This window comes from Saccopteryx leptura, chromosome 6 (assembly GCF_036850995.1).
Source record: "Saccopteryx leptura isolate mSacLep1 chromosome 6, mSacLep1_pri_phased_curated, whole genome shotgun sequence".
Lineage (NCBI taxonomy): Eukaryota > Metazoa > Chordata > Mammalia > Chiroptera > Emballonuridae > Saccopteryx > Saccopteryx leptura.
The window spans coordinates 68673978-68701190 of record NC_089508.1 but is presented as its reverse complement, the minus strand read 5'-3'; the positions used below and the strand labels follow the sequence as shown (position 1 = coordinate 68701190).

General features: G+C 41.3%; 1 protein-coding gene and 1 non-coding gene across 2 annotated transcripts in view; one reads left to right on the top strand and one right to left on the bottom strand.

Moving 5' to 3' along the window:
* Positions 1-4490: 4490 nt before the first annotated feature.
* The window catches only part of CYP19A1 (cytochrome P450 family 19 subfamily A member 1), a 117224-nt gene continuing 94501 nt past the window's right edge, over positions 4491-27213 (bottom strand). The window contains exons 4-10 of the mRNA XM_066342858.1: positions 21582-21736; positions 16036-16212; positions 13330-13444; positions 9874-9988; positions 9290-9452; positions 6405-6646; positions 4491-4745 (exon numbers count right to left, since the gene is read on the bottom strand). Coding sequence (XP_066198955.1) covers positions 4491-4745; positions 6405-6646; positions 9290-9452; positions 9874-9988; positions 13330-13444; positions 16036-16212; positions 21582-21736 — 1222 coding nt within the window. The remainder of the gene's footprint in view (positions 4746-6404; positions 6647-9289; positions 9453-9873; positions 9989-13329; positions 13445-16035; positions 16213-21581; positions 21737-27213) is intronic.
* Positions 20331-20437, top strand: LOC136377762 (U6 spliceosomal RNA). Its single transcript, XR_010746394.1, has one exon. It is a non-coding gene; the product is annotated as a U6 spliceosomal RNA (small nuclear RNA).

Sequence of the window (27213 nt, the reverse complement as noted above, 5' to 3'; positions counted from 1 at the left end):
AAATACAGAAGGTAGATCTGCAGAGGAAAAAGAAAGAGGACAAAAAGCAAACACACACCAAATGTGCTAAGAGAGTACAACAGGCCTGGGGCCAGGAGACTGGGCAGGGATTCCCTGAGCACGGGACCTGAGCTAAGCTGAGGGACACTGTGTAAGGGAAGGGCTACCAGTATGACTAGTGTGGAGGGACCCGCAAAAGATCTAAGAAAAGTAGGAATACAAGCTACTAAAAGAGACTAGAATGAAATCTAAGGAGAACCAGGAATAATTGCATTGAAATAGAATGAAATGTGCTCTTTTGATTTATTTGGAAATGAACTAGACTTGCAAATTGCATCGCGTTACCTCTCCTGATAACTAGTGAATATCAAATATGATCATTAAGCATAAAGTACCATGTGTTTGTGATCCATATGAATATGATGGTTAAGCTAATGGAGGTTACAAGGTGAACTCTTTGATGTGTGTCCCACAGGACCAACTTTATGGCTTCCATTTGGAAGTATTCAAATCACTATCACTTGGTTGTAAAGGTGGTGTCAATCAATAGACTTATGGAATCTCAAATTGCAGGTGGAGTCCTAAGGTACATCAGGTCCAACCCCCTAATGAGTATAAACTCCCCTTCCTAGTAACAATGACTGCGAGGTATCCAACTTCCCCTGCCTGGCTCTGTTTTTTCTTGTTTTAAGTGCGTAGCCAGTTTATTCATTATCTTAGACTGGTTCAGTGGCATTTAGTAGACTGCAAAGACTATATTTGGGAATGTATACATGCAACAACAATTATTCTTGTGAAACTTAGTAAAACTTGTTTCTCTTATTGGCTTAAAGATTCTTCTCTCATTCACCCACCCAAAATTTATTGAGTTCATGTGGTTTCAAACACAGATGACCAGACTATACCTATTGATCTGTTGACTTTAACTCTTTAAAATAGCCAAATCAATATAACTAGTTTGACCCACCCAGGGCTGATGATTAAAGAGACAAGCTAAAGTCCCAAGTTGTTGATTTTGGACTTACTCCCATGGTGGAGTGGCCACTCCGGGTGAGGATAAGAGCAAAAATTAACCAGTTTTCTCAATATCTGATTTATTACCCCACCCCTAATTTTAATACCTGTACCAATTAAAATATACAGTCATTTATCATTACATTATATTTGATTTTACAAAAAATCACATCCTACTTTTACTTAGTATAGCATACCAGAAAAATCATAGACTTTGAGATAAGTCAGGAGGTTCACATTTATAGCTAAGTGGGTGGGGCAAGTTACTCTTTAAAATCAGTTTTATTATGCAGGATGAAGAATAATCTGTACCTTGCATGATTGTTGTGAGGTTTAGATGAGATAACATGGTCCATGGTAAGTACTTGGTGAATGAACCGCCATCAATTGTGGCACCTTAATGATTCATAGCAATTCCTCTTCCCATTCGTCTCAAGGACCACATACAAGGATGTGTCAGCTGCTTCTACATTATCATGGGCAGGGATTTCTGTTAAGTAAGAGTTCATTTCTCTTCTTGGTTGTTTCTGGAGCTATATGAGTAGCAAAAGCAGCAAGCTGCATTTTGGGAAGGTGGTGAACATGCCAGAGAAAAAGTGTTGGTGGTCAGGGAAAGTGTTAATTTTACCAAGGAATGGAGGGACTATTAAGCTTTAGGTTGATTTAATTGGTTTGAGTAGGAAACCAAGGCCACTCAGAAAAAAAAATTTTTTTTTTTTTGCTTCAGCAAATCCATTGGCTTGCTCCCAAGTTCAGATGGGGCATAAAGTGACTGTCTGGGTGAGATGTGTTCCACAAACTTACTCATGACCCTGCAGCAGTAAGTTAGGGCTATATGCAGACGTATTAGCGTTTGGGGGCTTATTGTCTGCCAGTTGATATGTACTGGATGCCCAAATTGTCCATTCAGTGACCAAATCGCATGAAAGTGAGATTGTCTTATACACTTCATTTGTTATTGGGGCTTAGATACAAAGGGAAAAAAATGGCATTATGTTTATGAAGCAAAATAATAACAGAAGAAAGTATTGGAAATGACACTAGAGAGCCTCCGGTATAATCTATATTTATGGATGGGTCTACTGAGCTCCAGAGTGGTGAGACGACACAACATATCTTTATATCAGCATTGTTTATATACAACTTTTGTTTTGCTTTGACCATATAGACAGGCCTTGGCTCCATGTGAAGTACAGCAGATGTGCCAAGGGAGTTGGATGGGTGAAGTACACTGATTCAATCTGTGTTTCTCTACTGTGCAGCTCCAGCTAGAGCAAATTAAACAGTGTGCTAATAGGCGCTGAGTGAATTAATTTGGATACTGGCCTTGCTTTCAGGGGTCTGAATTATTTAGATGACTGTCTAGTTGTCTAGACAGAAGTATCCAGGCACATAGGCACATTTGCCTGTACATTTAGGCTATAGAGATGATCCAAATAATTTTAAGTTCAAAGACTTCTTTCTTTACTAATGCTCATCTTTGAATTTTTAGAATACCTGCCTCTTCTTTACTTGGTTTCTAGGGTCAGTTGAGAGTGTCTCTGAAGAAAAGTGTCTATTCGGTATTGATTTTAAGAGTAAATATGGAATGAATTACAAAAGAAAAGAGCTCCTTCTCTCAAGGGGCTTACACTCTCTATTTATATGCAGCTATACTAGTGCCAAATAGAATGAAAAGAATATTCAAATGTTACGGTGGCGGTTGACTTAATGGCAAACATTTACATTTTTTAAATGAGTTTAATTTTTCAGCTTTTAAATGACACTCAGTTTAAACAATCATTCTATAACACAAGTGGTATTTTAAAAATTAACTAATTTATTTGATTCACACTACTGAGATAATTCTAAGATGTACATTTTATACATGGCTACATAAATGATTCAATAAACTAGACAGTTGTTAAATCTCTATGGTAACTATTAAATCTGAGGTAGGATAAATAATGATTGTAAGGGTTCTACACTGATCACGTTCTCTACTAATTTGTTGCCCTTGGCTTTGGGATCATAGAAAGAGGGGGAAATATCAAGAGAGAAAAACAATGTGATGGGAATGGCACTCCTTAGGAGGTTGAACCCACTGGGCTGTAGAATTAGATAAAGATTTAGAGAATTCTCCTCCCCCAAATAATTGCAGCTCCTGTAAGAGTTACTAATTATTATTTCTTCTTCTTTTCCAAGTTAGAAGAGGGGAGATAGAGAGACAGACTCCCTCATGCTCCCCAACCAGGATCTACCTAGAAACCCTGGTCTGGGGATGATGCTCTACCCATCTGGGGCCATGCTTGCAACCAAGCTATTTTTAGTGCCTGAGGTGGAGGGTCCATGGAGCCATCATCAGTACCCAGGGCTGATGCACTCAAAACAATCGAGCTATGGATGGAGAAGGGGAAGAGAGAGAGGGGGGCAGGGAGGGGTGGAGAGCAGATAGTCACTTTTCCTGTGTGCCCTGACTGGGAATTAAACCTGGGACATCCACGTACTGGGCCAACACTCTACCACTGAGCCAACCAGCCAGGGCTAAGAGTTACTAATTATTTAAAGTTATGCCTTGGTTAGCCATACTAATGGAGCTAAGCAATAATGCAAACAAACAACAACAACAAAATAATTTGAATTTGAAATGAATTGTGTGACTTTCTATTCCTACAGCAGATATAAGATCCTAATTATACTTTACTTGAGTAATTACTAAGTTGTATTACCTTGTATTGCCCTAATCTACATCTACTATAGCAGAGGTCAGTGGCTGAGGCATGAATTGGGAGACTGAGAAGAGATAGTCTCTGATTTAACTTTAGTTACAGGTAAGTCATATGTGAATAAACAAGAGTTAACTGAATATAATTCATAGGAAAAGTCAAATGCTGAGTTTGTATTTCTCCAAAGACTATGAGTGCTACAGTCCCCAAACCCACTGAAACCAGATCAAACACTGGTATTCACACTAGTAGGTGTGTTCGGCTTTAGGCGCCCAGACATTGGCCAGCTGGATAGAAGTTTTGCTACTGGCCTATCTTTTCCAACATGTTTTGTGGAATTGGGCCTTTAAGGCTGCAGTTTCTTCACTGATCATTTTTCCTGAAAACTCTCTGCCTCTGTGTTTTCTCTGGTTTGGACAAGATCAGATGACCAATGTCTCCTGGTTTGCTGACAGCCCGTAGGAAGTATGCCTATAAAATGCCATTGACCACTGAATGTTCACTATGAGGATGATACTACCCGGCAAAAATGAATGTTTTCTTAAGAACTACTGATGAGAAGTACTCTAGAATAGGTACTGACCAATATTTTTTTAATTCATTTTAGAGAGAGGAGACAGAGAGAGAGAAAGGGGGAGAAGCAGAAAGTATCAACTCCCATATGTGCCTTGACCAGGCAAGCCTGGGGTTTTGAACCAGCAACCTCGGCATTCCCAGTCGACGCTTTACCCATTGCGCCACCACAGGTCAGGTGGTACTGACCAATCTTGTTCAGCATTCGAGGCACTTGTCAGAATTTCTTGGGATGAAAATCATATCCAGGAATTTGCTGGTCTCATCTGGGTGCACAGCCAAGTCATTTGTTTTCCGCATTGTATCAACACAAACTTCTTGATCTTTCAATGTCTGCACATGGAATCGTCTCAATAGTGTCACCAGGATCACTTTCAGCATTACCACGGCAATATATTTTCCTGCACAGCTACGAGGCCCAAAACCAAATGGCTGAAAATACCTATATGGAACCTGTGAAAATGATCAGACAATTAACCAGACTATTAGAAGCTAAAATTGTGCAGTCTCTGTTTGATTCGTCATAAAAATACTCATCAGTCAGAATGCTCTGTTTTGGGATCTTCGCCATACTGCTTCCTCACTGAGAGGAATGGCTATAATTCAGATAAGCCCTTTGCTCCATAAGTCTGATTCAGCCCCTGTGATACACACCCAACCCTGGACAGTACCCAGTTGTGCTTTTCATATAAACGTGTGCTGAGTCAAACAATGCAAATCGCTCTATTACTGCCACTGTTACTCAGCTGGCTCTCTGGGATAGCCCCAGCCTTACTGCTGTTCTGAAAATCACCAAAGCAAAGACTGTGTTTGTGAAATGTCATATAACCTGATGACAGTGGACAAATATAGGGAAGATATAGATTCCTGACCTGTTGGTGCCAAGCATCTAAATAGTTTTAGTTATGTAAAAATTAATGGGTACCACATCTGTTGCCCACATCTGGACTTACGTAGTACCTACCTGTCACAAAGCAGATTCCCAATAAGTTTTTGCTGACAAGATGTCAACATGGGATGGGTTGCTAGAGAACTGAATTAATGATTATTTTTCCATACCGTATCCAAATGGAAAAAGAAGGCACTAAAAGAATTATCTGGATAATACAGGTTAAAAATATCATTGTCTAAAATTTGACACAAGGGAAGCAGAATCTCAAGTACACTTCGGTGATGGGACTAGAAAAGGCTGAGGGTCTTCCAGTCACTGAGTCCTGTTTATAATGGGAATTAGTGTTGGTGAGACCATTTGGTGAACAAGGCAAACTGCAAAAATCAGATCTTTTATTTTTTAAGTGAGAGGAGGGGAGAGAGAGACAGACTCCTGAATATGCCCCAATCAGGATCAACCCAGCAAGCCCCCTACAGGGAGATGCTCTGCCCATCTTGAGCCATTGCTCATCAACTGAGCTATTTTTTGCACCTGCGGCTGAGGCTCCATGAAGCTATCCTCAGTACCTGAGGCCAACTCAGTTGAACCAGTGGAGCCATGGCTCTGGGAGGTGATGAGAGAGAGGGAGGGAGAGAGATGGTTGTGGGAGGTGATAAGAGAGAGGGAGGGAGAGAGAAGGAGAAGGAGTAGAGAAGCAGATAGTCACTTCTCCTGTGTGCCCTAACTGGGAATTGAACCCAGGACATTCATACATCAGGCTGACACTCTACCACTGAGCTAACTAACCAGGGCCAAAAATCAGATCTTTTGATCTCACTTGATTTCCATCTGAAGCAGAAATGGACTTTCCTTTGCTTAGATAGTGCTATAGCTACATTTACATGGTGACAAACTGGTAACTAAATGAGCAAGTAGGTTGGTTGAATTAAACAAAATTCCCCTCATTTTAGTCAAATTTAGGTCCTGACTTTTTTACATATTTTTTTTACCTATTTGGTGGCTACTATGTAGATACTTCCTAGAGCTGGAGACCTAGCATCCTTAGCTTGAGGACAAATGTGGTTCCATGGCCTAAGCTAGGAAAAATGTGTGTTTCTGGTGAGGGGACAGAGGAGACAAGTAAATAGAATGAAATGTACATGGTGCAAACAGAACCAGAGAGGATTCAACAGCTGACACTGTAAAGAGTGACGTACTTGGTTTTCAAGATGGGCACTTACATTCTTTGCAAAGTTTTCAAGAGTAAATTCATTAGGCTTGGGGAAAAACTCAAGTCTATGCATTCTTCCAATATTCAGGATAATGTTAGTCCCCTTTTTCACTGGGTAACCATCGATGACATCGTCCTGTAAGGCTTTGCGCATGACCAAGTCCACAACGGGCTGGTACCGCATGCTCTCATAAATAAAGTTTTCTAACACTTTTAACTTTTGAATATCATCAATCTTTATGTCTCTTTCACCTGTGGGAGCAGATAAGGACAAAAAGGTAATGTTAGTTTCAACATCCGATGGACCTTAAAACTCCTATAGTTTCCACAGAACAGTTTGTTCTTGGTTGGAAAAAATTTTATATTTATAATCAGAATGCAAACCAGCAACCTGGGCCAAATATGTTATGTTTGGCCTACAGAGTGTTTTAGAAAAAAATCAGATTTGAAGTCAGTTATCTTAAAAGCTGAGAGATTTCATAGAAAAGCCTGGATTTTTATTAAAAAGACAAAAAAATCCTGGTTAGCACTGGACTCACATCCCCACATGGCAGCAGTGGGCTGACGTTGAGTGACCGATGAGCCCTTTCCAGGGGCAGTCCCTCTGCAGCCTCATGCAGACCTACCCAGTCAGCGTCCAACACTTTTCTGCTAGTCCCTGAGGTCTCGGAGACACTAAGACTCTGAGACATTCACCTTTTCTCTAGTCAAACTGAGACGGACTCTCCTCAGTTTCAGCAACGTTTTCTCCTCTGGTTACCTGTGCAGTCACCTGTTCAGGACGTGTCATGGATGGCCTCTCCTCCCCATCTCCTCCAGAACAACCTGTTGTAGAGAGGCAGGAACCCCCTTTCCTACCACAACAAAATGGAGTACCTCAGATAATCCCCGGGTATGCTGGGGACAGAAGGACACCCCCTCTGTCTCAGACTGGCCTGACACTGGTCAGAGAAGCTTGGCTTACTCCCAGAATTGGCAAAGCTTCAGAGCATCCTCAAATGGGCTACCACTTTTGTAGAATCAAACACTGACCAAGGTCCTGAGGCAGCCCTATCGCCTGTACACTGCACCATTCACAAAAGGTCTCATTTGGTCAGAGAACTCTAACAGCCCTGCCCCTCACATACTTCTCTTTGTATACTCAAGGGTTTAATGGGATATTGATCTGGCGTAAGGAGGTGGAAGGGAAGAGGAGGGAGAAGGTAAGCAAAGGTGTTCCCTGGAAAGAAATTACTCTGAGTATGTATTGACAGGCAGCACAGACACATGTACAAATGGTTCTACTGCTTTTTTATCTTGGCAGAGGTCTATTGAAGTGTCGAGGGGGTGGGGAGCAGGACAACACGGGGCACAAACACTTCACTTCTCAAGGCAATTGTATTAAAGGCTATGGTCTCAAGAGCATTTCCCCCCCTTGCTCCCTGATACCAGTGTTCTGTGGTCCTCTGTCTTCGCTCCATTGAACTTGGTTGTTGAGTTCTTCTCCCACCAGCCAATGAGCCCTATGAGTACAGGGGTGATGCTGGCTTGGTCACTGCCCCTACACCTGGCACAGTACCCATAACCTGATAGGGGCACTTGGAGGGAACATTCTGGAATTTGGAGTCTGGATGCTGTTCTGTCTCCTTGCTGTTCTGTCTTACTTGCCAGGCAATTTCCTACCTACAGTGATGCATCTGCAGACCCCTTCTCTCACGTACTTAACTCTTCTATGACATCCCCTCCTTGTCAACTATTTTAAGCAGCACTGGAATGGTTTCTAAAAGATAGTATCTTTCTACAGCCAAATAACTTGTTTCACGGGAACTGTGCAAGGTCAAGAGAGAAAAGTATACATCATTATTGATATCTTGTCACACATGTCAGAAGTGTGTTCCTTAAAAGATTGCCCATGTGAAGGACATCCCAAATAAGGAATTCTGTTTTCTCTCAGAAAGCAGTTCTGACTTCTGCGTGTGGTAACATTTGTATGGAGAGATGGTGATGTCAGGAGCAGTGGGCAGCATGATGCTCGCTGAGGCCGAGGCAGCGGAGGGAAGAGGCAGTGTGGAGGATTGCAGAGTGGGAGCCCAGGGAGCACCCTTGCAGACGTGGAAAAGAGGGTCGGGGAAGGAGAGACTAGCACCACTGGACTGGGGGGGGGGAAGCTGGTCCCTCCCCAGCCTTTGCTGTCAACCTTTCCTCCTCCTCCTCCCACCAACTGGAAGCTCATTTGCAAATGGACTGCTTGAAACCAGAAACACTGCTATATATAAGATAGCCCATTTCCCTGGCTGAACCCACAAAAGCCAAAAAGGCAAAAAATTGTGTGTGATCAATTTTTTGTAACACAAATAATTATAACCACATATATGTGTTTATGAGCACATAAAAATGCCTTTGAAGAATCACAGCCAACTACTACCAGTGGCTTCCGCTGGGGAGGGGGTGAAGCTGGGGAGCAGAGTGGAAGCGATGGGGGCGCCACTTTCCACCTTATTCATCTCTCTGTTGTTTGAATTTTTTCAAGAAGCATGTATTATTTTTTTATTGATTTTAGAGAGAGAGAAAAAGGAGGAAAGAGAGAGAAACATTGATTTAAGCATTCATTGGTTGTCTCTTGTATGTGCCCTGGCCAGGGATTGAACCTGCAATCTTGGCCTACTGGGATGGCACTCCAACCAACTGAGCTACTGGGCCAGGACAGCGTATTTTATTATTATAATCAAATAAGACACAGAAAGAATTATATTGTTAACCGATCTGGCACAATGAAAGTGTGACAGAATGACTTCATTGTTCTCTATGTGGATTAGAATAAAGGTTTTGTTTGGCATCCTATTCTTAGAACACAAGAAGCTGGTGTTCAGAAGGAATTGTTTTCTAAGATCTATTGTTTATTTGATAAATTCTTACCAACAACAGTCTGGATTTCCTTCATTATCACCTCTTCGACGTTAGGGTGCTTTGCCACGAGAAACAGCATGTAGAACACGGAGACAGACATGGTGTCTGGCGCCGCGATCAGCATTTCCAGGATGCACTGGTTCACGTTCTCTTTTGTCAGGTCACCACGCTTCTGAAGAATTGAAAGAGGGCAGAATAATTGGAAAAGTGAATCAAAATTTTGCCAAAGGAGGGGAGGTGACACTCCGGGATCAACAATCTCACCAAAATGAAATTAGAAATTACATGTTTTTGTACTTGACTTTGAACATTTTTCATTATCTTCTGCTGAAAGTTGAACTATGTGTTTAGTGACTTCGGACTCTCCTGTGTTCTTATTTTGTGTTTTGCAGACACAGAGTAGCTCAGTCTTAAAGGTCAGACTTACCAGAATGTCTAAGGAGTGAGGCATTTGAACTGGATGTTATAAAAGAGCTGGAGCCAATACTTAAAAGCAAAAATGGGCAACACGATCACCAGAGGAAATCTCTACACCCCTACACACAGAGCCATATACATGTTGTGTGGGAACTGTGGTTAGTTTGGGTCAGTACCTCAGCAAAAATCAGCTCAGTGGCAAAATCCATACAGTCTTCCAGTTTGTCTGCTGTGAAAATCCTTTTCCTTTTTTCTTCTGTCAGAATTTCTATGGCATCTTTCATATCCTTGCTGGAAAAAAAAAAGTGAAAACGTAATTTATCTGTACAGAGGTCATGTAGAAAAATGTATTCATTTGCCATTTGTTTAAATAAAATTATCTGCTTTAATTGAAACCATTAGTGCTTATGAATATTTGAATTTATACTTAATTCTTCACAAATATCGTTCAAGTACGTATACATTAAACTTGCTGTAACCTCCAGTTAAGGGTCAAAAGCCAGTACCAAAAGCTAAATCCAATCATGTTTCTGATTTTTTATTTGGCCAGCACAGTATATAAATAAAAAGAAAACAAAGTCAAAACCAGTGCCTGTCTTCAGTGGGGGCACCTCCTACAGGTTTGCCCAGGGCACCTCCACTTCCTCCTGTCTTAGCCACCCAACCCACTTGCATTTGCCTGGCCCTAAAGACTACTGAATTTGAGATTTCTGTTCTACACAGTAAATTCAAGCACCTGTTTATTAATCTTGATATTCTCATACCTTGCAGTGTCTGCCACATAATAAATACTAAGTAAATGTTTGTTGAATGAGTGAATGGCTGCATAAATATGTGTAGGCATTTTGACAGTGTGGTGGAGGGAAGAGCTCCTTGGACAAAGCGTCAGGTTCTAGTTCAGGATGTTGTCTTTCTACATAACCTACTTTAAGTCTCTGAGCCTTATGTCTCTTTTAAAGTAAAGAGACCAGCCTGACCTGTGGTGGCGCAGTGGGATAAAGCATAGATTTGGAACACTGAGGTCGCTGGTTCGAAACCCCAGGCTTACCTGGTCAAGGCACATATGGGAGTTGATGCTTCCTGATCCTCCCCTTCTCTCTCTCTCTCTCTCTCCCTCTTTCCCTCTCTCTCCTCTCTGAAAATTGAATAAAGTCTTTTAAAAAAAAATTAAAAAATAAATAAATAAAGTAAAGAGATCAGTCCTGACCAGATGGTGGCACAGTGGATAGAGCATCAGCCTGGGATGCTGAGGACCCAGGGTCAGAACCCCGAGGTTGCTGGCTTCAGTGTGGGCTCACCGATTTGAGCACGGGCTTACCTACTTGAGTGCAGGGTCGCCAGCTTGAGCGTGAGATCATAGGCATGACCCCTTGGTCCCTGGCTTGCGCCCAAAGGTCACTGGCTTAAAGCCCAAAGTCATTGGATTGAGCCCAATTTCTCTGGCCTGATCAAAGGGTCACTTGCTTGGCTGCAGCCCCCAGATCAAGGCACATAACAATCAATAAACAACTGAAGTGCCACAACTATGAGTTGATGCTTCTCATCTCCCTGTCTGCCCCTCCCTTCCTCTCTCTCTCTCTCTCTCTCTAAAACTAAATAAATAAATAAATAAATAAAGTAAAGGGATCATACTAGATGAACAAGGAGGCCACCTTGAGATCTAAATTTAGTCATTGTTGGCTTTGTCTTTAAGTGTATTTGTTCATGGGTGTCTGTTCCTCGATCTCAGGGAATAATATTCCATATTACATTAAATGTAATGCAAACACCTATTTAAGGTATTCTGTGACTGAAAAGCTTTACACTTGCTAAAATAAAAAGTAGAAAACAGTATTGCAATAATATTGGGAATTAAAAGAAGCAAAAATACAAAATTAGAGATGGGAGTACATGTTCCAGAATCCTTTCCATAAAAACATATTTCAAAGTAGTAGCATGATAGAGAAATACAAATAGTGTATTATCTCACTTATTTAAAATATCTTAAAAAAAAAAAAAGAAACAAGCTCACAGATACCGAGAACAGACTGGTGGTTGCCAGATGTGGGGGTGGGTGTAGGCAAAATGGGTCAAGATGGTAAAAAAAATACAAACTTCCACTCATAAAAGAGCAAGTCCAGGGTTGTAATGTATATCATGGTGACTGTAGATAATAATACTGTATTACATATTTGAAAGCTGTCAAGAGAGTAGATATCTCATCACAAGAAAAAAAAATTTAACTACATATGGTGACAGAGGCTTACTAGGTTTATTATAGTGATCATTTTGCAATATATATTTATACAAATATTGAATCACTATGTTGTACACCTGAAACTAATATAATGTTATACGTCAATTGTACCTCAGTAAAAATATTGGCATGGAGGGGAGGAAATGAAAAGACTTCTCTAGATTAAAGGACTTTACTGCTCTATGACAGGAGATATAAACTAGTGCACTAACCATTGGCAAATGATTAATATAGATAAGAACATTGTTGAACTATTTCTACAGAAACCTAAGAGAAAGTGTTATACAGCCTCATTCAATAAGTTTCAGAATGAAGTGTTTAAACATCCACCTAATACTCATTCACTGTAATTCACGATAATATATAAAGCAATATCAAGTTGGTTTCCTCCCTGGAGACTAATATTATTAAATTTAAAAATATACAAACAGAATAAAGTTGGGTCTTTAATCAAGTTTGAGAACTTATAGAGATGGGGAATTTAAGACGGTCAAGAACATCTGGGGAATGTAAGAACAGAGGGAAGGGGAAACTAAGGTACTTAGCGCCTAATGTAGCCCACGCTCTGTGTTCATTGCCCTCCATATAGGATCTCGTTAACCCATATCCCCGCTCTGGAAGGCAGGTTCTATTTTACTGTAGATAACTTCCCCAGGCCATTTAGTTACTAAATAGTAGAGACAGGGTACAAACCATATCTCTCTCTGCCTCTAGGTTCCATGGGATTTCCACTGGTGATTTAAAATGGCACTGTTTAATGACTGGCTACTTACACTAAAACAAAATAAAGAAAACAAAAAAACCCACTGATTAACTAAGGCCATTGGGCATTTGTCCAGTTTTCTGCTAAACTAGTCTAAGACCAAAGCAAAGTCATTAAAGATGGTTTCAGGATCCCTCAAAAACACAAGATACATAATTTTTAAAAACCACACATTTTATTGAAGTTCATCATGTTCATTATGAAAAAATTATTTTGAGACTACTCTCAATTTCTACAAGTTGAATTAAGTTAAATTTATTCAGAAGCAGCAAAACTATAAAATGATCTCACGTTCCCATTTTTCCAAACATGCGAAGAGAATTTTGACAGATAATAATGACGGGTTCAGACAGCCCTTCTGTTCAACTCAAAATACACTGCAATGTTTCAGTTCCAGATATGGAGCCCTCAGGCCACCACTTGGCCCCCTTGCTGAGAAGCTGCCTCGGCCAAAGGCTTCCTTTGCTCTTCTGTCTAGCCACATTCAGCCAAATTGATATAGAAAGTGTTACATCAGCATCTCCCTTGTGGACTCCTCTGAACAGAAAACTTGCTGAAGAGTCCAACAATAGCAAAGACAATGAAAAAACTACCCAATCTCATGGACAAGTTTTCCAAATTTGTGTTACTTACATAGACTTTTCGTACTTTCTGTATAGCCAAGAAATCTTAAAGAAGATGTCTGGTTTGAGAAGGAGAGCTTGCCACGCATCAAAATAAGCCTGGATTTTATTTACAATAGCAGTTTCTGGAAAAACAAACAAACAAACAAACAAACAAAAGCAGAACAATTGAGCAAAAATGTAAACTCAAGAAGAGAAGATCCCCCATCGATTCTCCTACCAATCTGGGGTTCCAAGCTGGGCAAGGTTCCACCTTCAGTGGGCATTTAGCCATGTTATTGCCACTAAACAAATCAACACTAATTTATTTCACTTGGCATCTAAATCAGATGAGTTAACCAGAGGTTTGCCAGTTTTCAACTTTGTGTTAGAGACACAGCCTAGAATCTCACATAGCATTCTTTGGCTGAGCCTCCATGTCTCCTACTTTTCTGGACAGAGGGGAATAAAGGGGCACTAGGAGTCATGGCTGTTGTGGCCTCAATTCTGGCAGCTGGCAGGGCAGAAAGCCATTCCACTCTCCTGTTAGGCAGTCAACAGCCACATTTTAGCTTCATTTGGTGTTTGGTAAGCAGAGCCACTATATGAATAATCTACTTGGATTATGTACCTAATTAATAGCTTTTAATAGTATTTTCACCTCATAGTGCTTTATTCATATTTTTTTCATGGGACTCATCACATAACTTTCATACTTATTTATATTCTGCTGAGAATGTATTCATCTTAGTATCTTCAATGCCTTGTCAAGCCTCATGCATAGTCAGCTCTTAATATATGTTTTTTAAAGTAAATTGAAAATCAGGGAAGAGAAAACCCCTGCTTTTTTCACATTATACAAAAGGGAAGGGAATAAATTTATTTGCAACTGCTAAATACCAGCCACTATGCAAGATGCTTTGCAAAAGATACTTTGCTTAATCTTTACAATCTTTCTAGGGTAATGATAGTGTCATCATTTAGCAGAGAAGAAACTGCAGTCCATAGACATTGAGAAGCTTGCCCAACACCATATAGCTAGTTGACAGGTAGACCCTTGTACTGGAGAGCTCAGTTTTATCTGACTTCAGGATGATGTGCCTTTCCTCTTTGTTGCACTGGGTTCCTTGGACAAATAGAGCTTAGCAAGGACCAGGTGAGGAGGAGGGGAATAAAATAACTCTGCATGAGTTATGCAGGTTCTTAGCATCACAGTCTGTGTGCATAAGTTAACAGACATTTACAATTCCCTTTACATGACCCTTCCTAGGCATCAAGGCTAGCAAGGAACCAAAGAGCAGGAACCTATAAAGTAGGTACCTGCCTCACCCAAGCAAAGATATGTAAAGAACAGGCAAGCTGGGATTAGAGTCCTGTCTAAAAGGGAATCAGAGTGAATGGGAGCTCCCATCCAAACGGTAATGAGGTTTCTCTGGCTCTTGTGAGGAGTAACTAAAACAGGGGAGATAAGGCAAGGAGAGCTAGAGGAGAGAAGGGGAGGGGTTAGAGCTTGTCTATTTGTCCAAATGTGGCCAATCTGGCAGCAGGTGTTAGAACTCAGCTGGTTTGGGTGAGTGTTAAAATTATGCCTTGTTCTTATGCCTGTGAGGGTCCCCTCAAATCTGTGTGGGGCTTGTGGCCTCGTTTCATTTAGGCTTATGTTCAGAGGTCCTCTCTTCAGAGGCCTTTCCTGACCACCCTCTCCACGCCAGCCAGGTCCAATCCCACTGTCCCCTCGTCCCCTTTACTATCCTCTTACCCTGCCTTTTTTTTTTCAAACCATTTATTATTGCTTAATATATTGTAGGCAAATAAATATATATAGATATTCACTTGTTTACCATCCACATACCCCTGAAGGCAAGAACTTTGTCTGTCTTGTTCACTGCTCTACCCCTAGAACCTAAAACAGTGCTTGAATAAAATAGGCAATCAAAAAACATCTGTTGAATAAATGTATGAGTCTATGAGCACTGCTAGAAATTAATTCAGGAAAAATTACAGGAAGCTGGACAATAGTAGAATGAAATTAATCCCAAAGAGTAACGTTGGTGTTTAGGTGGTAGTAGAGCTGCATGTGTCTGTTTTAATATTTGTTTCCATAGTACAGTGAGGAAAGGAGATTCTTGGGTGAGACATCTGTGCACAGTTGTTAAAAATGCTAAATGTCAAACTCTATGTAAAGCAACTTTTTATGCTGCCTGGTGCGTGGTGGGTACTAAACTAATGGTAGCTCTCATAACTGTTTCCTGCAGCAAGAAGCAGAACCATCATCACAAAGACAGGGTCAAAGTTTTCATACTTAGTAGATTTGAAGGAGGGGTGTACATGTATATATCTATATATGTGTGTATATATATGTATGTGTGTATAGAATGTGTATATATCATGCCCCAAAAGAATGGTTAAAAATGGTTAAACGCATGAGTTTGTTTGGTGGGAGGATATATTAATGACCAAGTGAACTAATCACATTGGTTGAGTTTTGACTGTGGGTAAAATTCTATTTCCTACAGCAACAAAGAGAGAGGTACAAAAGAAATAGATGGCCCCTAGTTTACAGAAATTTATATCTTGTAAGACACACTAGGGAAAAAAAATCTTAGGAAATCTTAGAGATGTTGGAAGAAGAACAATGTAGGAAACGGCATATTTTTACGTGAGCCTGCTATCCCTCCCCTCCCCTCGTTCCTACAGAGCGCAGAATGTCAAGTCATGAGAATGAAGATTTCAGTACCGTCCAAGGGGATCCCCAGGAAAAGCATGTTAGAGGTGTCCACCATGATGTGCCGCATGAGGGTCAGCACGTCGATAGCACCTGACTTCTTTCTGACCTCCTCCAGCCTGTCCAGGTGCCTTACGATAGATTCAGCACAAACCGTCACCATGCGCACGAGGCCAGGGCCAGTCAGAGCTGAAGGGAATGCAACAGAGAGTGAGCCATCGTGAACTCCGGGACAGGGACACACAGTCAGGCAATTTTGGCTTCTTATGCTTAGAGCTTAATTATCCACATTTTTTTTACTCAGTAACTGGGTGGCAATTTTCATATTCCTTTTATACTTTTCTTTATTCACCTAATTTTCTTTAAGAATATATCACCTTTATTGTTTAAAAAAATGAATGAATGAATCTTATTTTAAACAAACTATTCAAAATTAATCTTTTCCTCATGTTCTAGCAGATCATTTGTGAGATTGCCAGTGAAACCTTTAGTACAATGGTCATAAATCACAAATCAGTGTTTGTTTCATATTTACTGCTTATATTTTCCTCTAAAGAAGATTTGAATTTGTCCAGGGTGATACCTATTTTATGTTTCAACAAGTGGCAGGATATTGCTACAAAACTAGTTAAATTGGACCTTAACCATTTTATCTAAGGTGCTTTCTTTTTAATAGCTTATAGGTTTAAAATGCTAGTCTTATAAGTTACCAAAAGTGGCCTTCTCTTCATTTCAGTTTCTCTTCAAACTACTTCCAGATTTATCTCACGCAGTCAATGTCGTAACAGCTAAGCAATTCTTTGTTTGCTTAGCAGTCTTCCCCCCTGGACTGGGAAGCCTTTGAGGGCAGTGACAACCTCCCATTAGCACTGTACTGCAAGTCCATAGTACATAGTGGCCCTCAGAGCACATTGTCAGATAGAGGACTGAATGAATGAATGGATGAATGAGGGAATGAAAAGAGGTAGAGTGAGCTGGCTGTGACCTCACCTTTGCTGTGCCCCTGATCATCTGAGCAGTTGGTGGCTGTTGATGGTAAGGGGTCAGTCTTGAGTTTAACTCTTCAAGTCCCCTTTCTCTCTGTGTTCTAAGTTTCTTTAAGCTTTAGAGCAGGCATCCCTAAATTACGGCCCGCGGGCCCCATGTGGCCACCTGAAACCATTTATACAGCTCCCGCCGCACTTCCGGAAAGGGGCACCTCTTTCACTGGTGGTCAGTGAGAGAAGCACTGTATGTGGCGGCCCCCCAACGGTCTGAGGGACAGTGAACTGGCCCCCTGTGTAAAAAGTTTGGGGACCCCTGCTTTAGAGTAATCTCTCTCTCTCTTTTTATTATTCAGACTTGCTGTTAAAGTCAGAGTCCTTGAAATACAATGAAAAACACTGGAAATTTTGGTAGGTATCACTCTGTTGTTAAAAAAAAAAAAAATCAGCTGCAGAACTCCCTGAAGGCAGACTTTGCAAATGAAGAAAGGTTTGGTGAGTAGACTTATGTGTAAAATAAAAAGCTGGGTTGGTGGCATACTTCCTGGCTGTAGGAAGGACTTGGCAGTTGTGAGAAGCCAGGATGTTGTTCCCTGAGTGACTATCACATCCACAAGTGGGACAAATAACTCCTTAATGACTCAGCCCTTTGCGTGTAAAGGTTGGCTTTGAACATCACAGGTGGTTTTCTCCCAGGCTGATGTATGATTTGCTTCTATGTCCAAGAGCTTGAAGCCAAGTTTCAAACATATGAACAAAATGTAATTGCTCATAGGGAGTGGTATGATGTTGCTATAATTTTAATTTTAACAGTCTGCTTAAAAGTACTGAATTTTATCCAGTTTAAAAAAAAATTGAGCAAGTAATCAGTGGTTGAGCAAGCAACCATCAATGCAGACTATTTTCTTGGCAGTTTCTGGAAACACAGACAGGCTGTTTCTTGGCCCTCCCACCTCATCCCCCAGGATGGGCCATTGCCTAAGTTGAACTTAACTATTTCTCCATAGACACACCCAGTGAGTCAATATCTTCGTTAATATTACTACTTTAGATATCAAAACCTACCCCAAACTTTCTACTGTATCAGAAGAACCAACAAGAAGTGTAACTCTAAAAAGAGATTCATCAGAGAAATGCTTTGGGCTCTCAATGACTATTAAAAAATTGTCACACACAGCAGTGAATATTCAATGAACAATTAGCCTTCTATGTTTGGCACTTAATTTGGATACAATGATGTAATGTTTTCATTAGAAAATATGATCTACCATATGTTGGGCTAATCTCAAAAAAGTCACAAAGATTTTTTTAATTAACTTACAAGTAATCTGGATTCTACTTTTTTAACTTCTCTGACCTGGGTACCCTCCCCTCCATCCACCCTATGTCACTGCTCTTAACTGCTCTGACTACTCACAGTCACGCTTCCTTGAAGTTAATCATTCATTCTGCCACCAGAGGAGATTTTCTAAAACACAAATGTGTTCGTGTCATCCTGCTTACAATCTTGAATGATTTCCCATAGCTTGTGAGCTAAGCTCGGCTCCTTGCCTTGGCACAGGAGTCTTTGGTGGCTGCCCTGCCTTCGCTGTGGCCTCTGCCTTACACGGCTAGGTGCAGGCATGTAATCCATGCAAGGTCCAAGGGCCATTCCCATTGGACTTACTTCCCATTCCCTGTACAGGGCATGTTGGTCTGTCCTTTTCTGCCTTGGAGTGTCCCGTTTTTTCCTCCTGTAGAATGTGTCCTCATCACACTTTCTTAATTTAGGTAGCGTTTATCTTCTCTGAAAACTCATAAGCACACATTCCCCGGAAAGCCTCCCTGACCTCTCAGTGTGCATTAGACGGCCCACTGGTCTGTGCTCTGTAGCACTCTGCATACACCTCTGCCGTAACTCATCGCTGAGGACGGTGTCTGCTGAGGTACTGATCTACCACTCTGCTCCCTCCACCATGATAAATTCCTTAGGGGCAGGGAACATTTCTTGTTTCTTATTGTGTTCTGGGCACCTAGTTCAATAATGAGAAGACAACAGTGTGTTAAACAAATGGATGAGAGTTACAAGAGTCTATTAGTTCTTGAATGTCAGAATAGAGAATAATGGTATATGGCAGTTGTTCCTAAATACGAGCTCACATATTTCTAATACACCTGCACCAAATGACTGAGTACAGTAAGACTTATATTTCTATAGGACCTTACAGAATCATTTCATTTATTCTTTATTATGATCCTAGAATTGGAGTTCTATGGTGTTTATTTTTATGGACAAGGGAACTGAAGCTCAGAGAGGCTGAGTGACTTGTCCAAGGTCAAATGGCTAGCAAAATGTCAAAGCTGGAAATAGAATCCACAACCTATAATCCCAAACCCTATACTCTTTTTATTAATCTATTCTGCAATGTTGTCAGGCATAAGAGGATTTATCTGCCCCTGAAACCTCCAGAAAGAAACAGCCCAGCCGATGCCTTGGTTTGAGCCCAATGAGACCCATGTCAGACTTGACGCAGAACTGTAAGATGATGGTGTTGCGTTAAGTCACTGTGGCAATCTGTCAGAGCCGCGATAGGGAACTAATACAAGAGTCTGTAATGGACGTGTGCCGAGTCATGGTGGTAGGCCACTCTGTACAGGGGAAGCAGCACCCAGCGGGAACGGGCACAGCTTTCCCCTGTCTCAGCAGTCACGCAGGAGCATCTACATTCACTGCAAGGCTGACTGGAGGAAAGAATAGTGATGGCGCATGGTCAGACCCAAATCCCTCTAGCCCTGGTTTCCAAAACTGACCTTTCCAAGTCATGATTACGTTCCTCAGTGTTAATGTCAAAGTCTGGTCCTGTATATCCCCCAACAGCTTCACTTTCAGCCGGATCTAGTAAAGGGGGAACTCGCTAAATAAGGAGGCTTGGCATCTGGTCTCTGCTCATCCAATACTCACTATGTTGGACAAAAATCACAACCTCTCTAGGACTGAAAAACTCAACTATGAAACTCAGAGGCTGACTGAGGTGACATATACACAGTGGTGGGGTTCAAATAATTTAACAACTAGATCTCTGCCCTAATGACTGTTTTAAGTATATAAAAATGATATACCCAAAGGTATATCAATTCATGCATTTAATACTTAGATAAGAACAATAAAAGAGGTATACAAAACTAGATTATAAGAAAAAGTTTTAAAGTATTAATAAAAAAATATTAAATAACACCTGACAAAACAACAATAAAACTGTTAAGATATTTCCATATTGCATCTTGACTGGCATCCTCACTTCCTACTGAAGTAGCAAACGCAAGGGAATTAAAATGGAGTATTTTGTGCTCGCTTCGGCAGCACATATACTAAAATTGGAATGATACAGAGAAGATTAGCATGGCCCCTGCGCAAGGATGACACGCAAATTCGTGAAGCGTTCCATATTTAAAAAATAAAATAAAATAAAATGGAGTATTTTATCAAAGGTACAATGAGTTTTATGTAATAAATAAATAAATATTACAAGCATAGTTCCATCAAATTTTTCACCTATGGACGGAATAAACATTACTACAGGCGCTTAGAATACGCTGTTGCACAGATGAACATTAAAAAAGAGTAAGGAATGTAAATTTGTGATTTCCACATTGGGCAGCTGCCCAGGCGCCCACCTTAGAGAGAACCCTGATTACAAGTGCCATGTTAACAACCGGTTCGCAGAACTCAACAAAACATTAGGTATCAGTTCTGACAAACCCTTGCGAACCAGCTGAATCCCATCCTGCCTATACAGTCCTTCCCAGTTCTAAGGTTCTCTAATTTTATTTACAAATTGTTTTCTGTTAAAACATCTGTGATGTCAGTCAGTGATTCAACAAACACATTTGTTTGGTATGTTTAAATCAAACATATGGCAGACAAACTCAATTCTTAATTGAAATGATCCTAAGTTTAGAGCTCCATCTCCTCTTCACATCCATGACATTGCTTTGTGCATTAACAGGAGGAACAGAATTTGTGGCTGTTAAAATAGGCTCTGGATTTGTCTTCTGGGCCACCATTTACTAATGCTGGAATCATGGACAAGTTACTTAACTTCTTTATGCCTCAGTTTTCTCAGTGGTAAAGTATAAGTGATTAGAGTATTCTACCTCCTGAACTTGCCTGTGGGATTAAAATATCAAGTGTTTATAATAGTGCCCATTATATAGCAAATAAACTGCTCACTAAAATTACGGGATTAAAGAACATGCAGATACTGCAGTACTTTCGGCCTTTTGTATGATGCATTTTCACCAATGAAATAAGAGTTGATTTTGCATCTCATTTGTACAATCAAACAACTTTCTTTGACTTGTCATTTGCTTTTCTGATGTTCTTGTTGTTGTTTTTTAAAAAAAAAAGTCAAATGCTTCTTTTTTTATCGCTTCATATTCATTTTGAAACATCCCCTAATTTTTGTGAGCAGGATATATATTGCAGGTTAGTGCATATCATTATTTCAAAACCGTGAGGCAGCAGAATTGAAGAATGATTTCTCAAAGAAAGCACATTCATAGGTAAGAGCAGAATGCAGCCAGACTTTGGATTACCTTTGATAAAGAAAGGTCGAACAACCTTCCAGGTATCTGGGTTATTGTTAAATATGATGCCCTTCTCGTGCATTCCGATGCACTGCAGCCCGAGTTTGCTGCCGAACCGGGAGATGTAGTGGTTGTGCTTCATCACGTGGAACATACTCGAGGACCTGCAAGGAAAGCCAGCCGTGTTCATTGTTTAAGGGTCAGGAGAACTCGGGATGATTTCAGCTACCGCGTGGCTCTCTTAATTAATTCATGTTGCTGTAAATGTCATGCATGATTTCTCTAGTATTCATGTGAAGTAAGTGGTCTGTTACCGTAAGAACATCCTTCTTCTATTTACTGACTTCCTGTTTGAGTGTTAGGAAGAGAGAACACACACACACCACACACACACACACACACACACACACACACACACACACACACACACTTAATTTCTTTCTTTTCTTCTCCTATTCCCAAGTCATCAAAATACTACCCAAGTCCGAGCGGCAAAGCTGTTAAGAAGCGGAATCCTCCACACCACCAGAGTCCTGAGAACCCCCAGGCCTCAGGCGCAGTCCAGCCGCACTCCTGACAGTGCAGGTCTGCAGGAGTGAGCCTCAGAATTGCTGGAGTCTTTCCTCTTTAGTTTGGAACCAGCAATAAGTCTAGAGTCCCAGATCAGATCTGGCCCTTCAGTGAGGTATCACTCTGGGCCTGAAGGACATTTCCTGGGCACTGCTGGCCCTGGGCTGGGCTAGCGGGGCTGGTCCTGGCAGGCCCTCTGTGGTGGAGACAGTCGATATCTTGGGGCTCCGCATTCCATCATGACTCATCAAGGTCTCTAGGGTCACAGAGTACTCCCAAGATATAAAACATGGGCAGCCACTAGATAACCCTTGATGTAGCAACACTAGGACCTCGCCAAGAACCCAGGCTTCCTAGAAAGTTCTCAGCCTCTCCTCCACTGTTCCACCTCCATCCCCACCACCATGCTCAGCATTTAAGGCATGGGGAAAGCCTTCAGAAAAAGTGAGAATAAGAAGGCAGCTTCTTCTATTTCTGTCCTCTCGGCCCATTTTCTTCTTAGGAGCTGCTTCCTGCCCCCCCCCCCCCTACTAGTCTCATTTGGGCATGATGAGGCACTAAGAGTTTTAAAATGTCATAAAATTTGCCCTGGCCACATAGCTCACTTGGTTGGAGCCTCATCCCCATATGCCTAGGTTGTGGGTTCAATTCCCAGTCAGGGCACATACAATAATCAATCAATGAATGCATAATTAAATGGAACAATAAACTGATGTCTCTCTCTCTCTCTTTTTCTCTTTCTCCCTTCCTGCCTTCCCCTCTCACTCTAAAAATCAATAAATAGAAAATTAAAAATAAAATGTTATAAAATTCTAGCTGAAGAAGTCATAGGGGCCTGACATGTGAGAAGAATATTATCTTCTGAGTACAGCAGTATGGAATTCTTCTGTAGAGATGCTCATTTTGCTAAAAAGATATTTCATTAAGACTGCTTAGCCTGACCAGGCTGTGGTGCAGTGGATAGAGCATCGGACTGGGACGTGGAAACCCAGGTTCGAGACCCCGAGGTCGCCAGCTTGAGCACGAGCTCATCTAGTTTGAGCAAGGCCCACCAGCTTGAGCCCAAGGTCATTGGCTTGAGCAGGTTCGAGACCCCGAGGTCGCCAGCTTGAGCACGGGCTCATCTGGTTTGAGCAAGACCCACCAGTGTGAGCCCAAGGTCATTGGCTTGAGCAAGGGGTCACTTGCTCTGCTGTAGCCCTCCGGTCAAGGCACATATGAGAAATCAATCAATGAACAACTAAGGAGCCACAACAAAGAATTGATGTTTCTCATCATCTCTCCCCCTTCCTGTCTGTCTGTCCCTATCTGTTTCTCTCCCTGACTCTCTCTGTCTCTGCCAAAAAAAAAAAAAAAAAGACTGCTTAGATGTTAACCTGTGGCACTGGAAAGGTAAGTGAAGAATTTAAGTAATTTAATAATCAAAAAGATATCTTTAGAGTAAATGGTATGTGGGTTTGTTGGACAGGGGCACACGCAGCACAGGGAGGGAGGAGGGGAGAGAGCTGGATGAATGTTGTGTGTGTGAGGATTTGGGGAGGAGAGGACTCTTGGGAGGAAAGAGTCTGTGGGCACTCTATGAAGTTGAGAATTGTGGGATAGATGGAATGAATTATTTTTCATCTACCAAGAGAAAAATGAAGAAATGCTGTGGATGACTGCATTTTCTGCGGAAAGGCGCCAAGGTTGGAAAATGGGTTAGTGCAGGGCCCAGAAGGAGGCAGGCTACCTGGACGAGGGCTAAGTGATGGCTGTGGCCGTTGGGGCAGGAAACCAGAGGTCAAAGTTAATGCAAGTTAATAAGCTATGTGGCTAACCCTCTCTCTGGTGAATAGATGGAGGGTGTGTGGTATTTTGTCAAAGGATAGAGAAGATAATAAGCAGCATACTTGGTGTTTTTTTGTCCATTGTTTTCATAAATGCCAATATGGTATTGTAGACATAGGCCAAACACAAACACCACTTAAAGATATTATCAAATGAGTTATCTAAAGGATCTGGCAAGCCTGACCAAGCAGTGGTACAGTGGATACAGCATCGAACTGGGATGCGGAGGACCCAGGTTTGAAACTCCAAAGTCACCGGTTTGAGCACGGACTCATCCAGCTTGAGTGTGGGCTCACCAGCTTGAGCATGGGGTCACTGGCTTGGGCATGGGATCATAGACATGACCCCATGGTCGCTGGCTTGGGCCCAAAGGTCGCTGACTTGAAGCCCAAGATCGCTGGCTTGAGCAAGGGGTCACTCGCTCTGCTGTAGCCCCCCTTCCCCCAGTCAAGGCACATATGAGAAAGCAATCAATGAACAACTAAGGTGCCACAATGAAGAACTGATGCTTCTCATCTCTCTCCTTTCCTGTCTGTCCATCCCTATCTGTCCCTTTCTCTGACTCTCTGTAAAAAAAAAAAAAAGAAAGAAAAAAGTCAGTGGAATTAGCGTATGAGGCAGACAAAGCAGGGCTGTGTGGCTGTGGTTGAGTGAGTAAAGAAAGAGGGGTCACAGCTCAGCCATCTGCCTCCAAGACCAGGCCTTGTCCTACACAAATCCAGAGCACGCCACCTCTGAGGTGTGGGGCCCTCAGCATCCCTGGGCTCCTGAGTAGACAGTAGGAACACAGAGTACACAGAGGGCCACAGAGTCATTGCTTGGACACAAAGCGGGTCTCGATGCTAACAAAGCATGTTCTAAGACTCCTCTGAGGGGCATGACAACAGGCTCTTTAAATTACAAGGCCTATGTCACAGTATTTATATGTGGATAACAGCCAAATGCAAATTTCCAGCAAAATGTAAGCACAGGCAAATCCACTTCTCTCCATATATTTTTCTGCAACTTCAAAAGATTTCCACATTCAAATTGATAGCCATTTTTCTTGGAGATAATGAGAAGAAAGGATCCGGGTTTGAGAATTATAGAAATTGGCAGAGTGGTTAGAGAAAGAGTAGCAACGGTTTTCTGCAGGGCAACTATGGGAGACGTGAAGACAGCCAAGGAGGACAGACTGCCATGAGTCTGTGTGTGTCTCAGCTGTGCAAGCAGGGATCTGCCACACGCAGACCGAAGCCATCTAACTTTGACTTTGGGGTTTGAGAACTAAACTGCACGGGCCTGCTAGGAGAGTTAAAATAGATCCCCCAGAGTTTATTTTTCCACCAGAGGATTATAAATTATCCCATGTTTCTGACACCAGAATGGAGTTCAGAGACAGTGATCCCTTAAAATTGGAAAGGGAGGGACTACACATTTGAGCAGAGGAATGGGAAAAAAAAAACATGCATGTTATTCCAAGAAAGCAACATATATTTATAAACATCTCTTTGCTATTGCAGAAGAGGAAACACTGGATATTTTCTGGTGTGCAGGGGATAGAAAATGGAAAGTAACTGCATGGTGCCCAACTGTGCAAATTCAAGAGGCATAAAATAGCATTGGTGTTATCTTCATTTTAGATACTGTCGTTATTTATTTATTTTGTGAACTCAATATTTATTCAAGTTTTCAGGTGTTCATTGCAACTCTGCTTCTTCCTCCTCACTTCTCCACTGAAATTTTGTTTCTCAACTGCAAATTCTCTCACTGTCGGGGTTTTCTGAGCATGTAACCCTCAAAGATGGGATGTGGCTGCTACAGTTCATGCCACCAGTCCTGGTGCAGCCCAGTTCTTAAGCTGGGCTGGTGTGGCCATCTAACACTGGTTCCTCCCTTTCAAAGTTGATACTTGTCTCCTAACAGGATGATTTTGGCTTAATGAGGTTGTTTTGTTAATGCCTGTGAAAAACACATTCTCAGAGAAGACATTGGGCCAAATGAGCTCTGTGCTGGCTAAGTGTGTTAGGCTGTGGCCTACGTTTTAGCCAAACCCTCATATTTGTGATGGATTCTATAGTCTTATTTAAACTTTAAAAGAATGCCACTGAAAAAATGGCAGTGCCAAGAAATGAGAACAGAATTATTATATGAATAAGTTATTTATGAAAAAAATCTTATGTTCAAATCAGAACACTCTGTGTTAAGTAAAATATTCTCTTGATTTGATTCCAGATAATATTCATCGAATGATCCCAAGTTTTGGACAAGTTTTCCTCTTCCTAGCAACAAAACCAAAAATCCAGATGCTTCTATTTATATTTCAGGGAATTAATTTGACCAACAAACAGCTAAAATTTTGTCCTGAATAGAAAATTCCTGATTTAGAGAAGACTAAAATTGTTCACAGCCATACCACCCTGAATGCACCTGATCTTGTCTGATCTCGGAAGCTAAGCAGAATCAGGCCTGGTTAGTACTTGGATGAGAGTAGACTAAAATTCTTATTAATAGATTTCAGAACTCTAGCTTTTCTTATCTTCCCCCTACCTCATTTTATAACTAAAGCAAAAAGTAAGTAATTTGTATACTCTTTATTCACAAATTTGTATCTAAAATTTTTTAGTGCTTAGAAGACAAGAAGAACACTATTGTTTCTGCTTTGACCCCTCAAGCTTTGGTATTCTGCATTAATCACATTGGCCTGTCCATTATTTTGAGGAATTACAAATTGAAAAAAGAGAACAAGAAACCCCAAACTTAAAGCCAACTAAATGTTAATCAAGACCTAGCTTGAAAAATCAATGTGTCCTTTAGGGGGCACCAACATCTCAGTTATTTTGAGTTAGAGGCTCAGCTCTTGGCAAAGGACAGAAATGAAACACAGCCAGCCATGTGTGACAGGCTGGCAGACAACCAATTTCAACCAGGTCTTTTGTCAAAAGTAGACTGGCATTATCTAACCAAAGTAAACTGGGAAAGTGAAAAAGAGGAGCTTGGTGAAGAAGGAGGAACCCAGGCCCTGAGCTTTCCTGGCACTCAGGAACACTGCAGAGACGTGGCCTCTGCCTTGTGCACACTCTGTAACACCAGTTGATGGAGATGTTATACTGATGTGTTGGGAGAGTGAGGAGTTCTCATCATGAGGAGAGACTGAGGGAGTCCTCAAGCTCAGAGGAGACAGTGGGTAGTGTAAATTGTTTGGTAACTTGAATCATTGTTCTTCTTTAAACATAACTAAAGTCAAAAGATATCTCCAAAGATA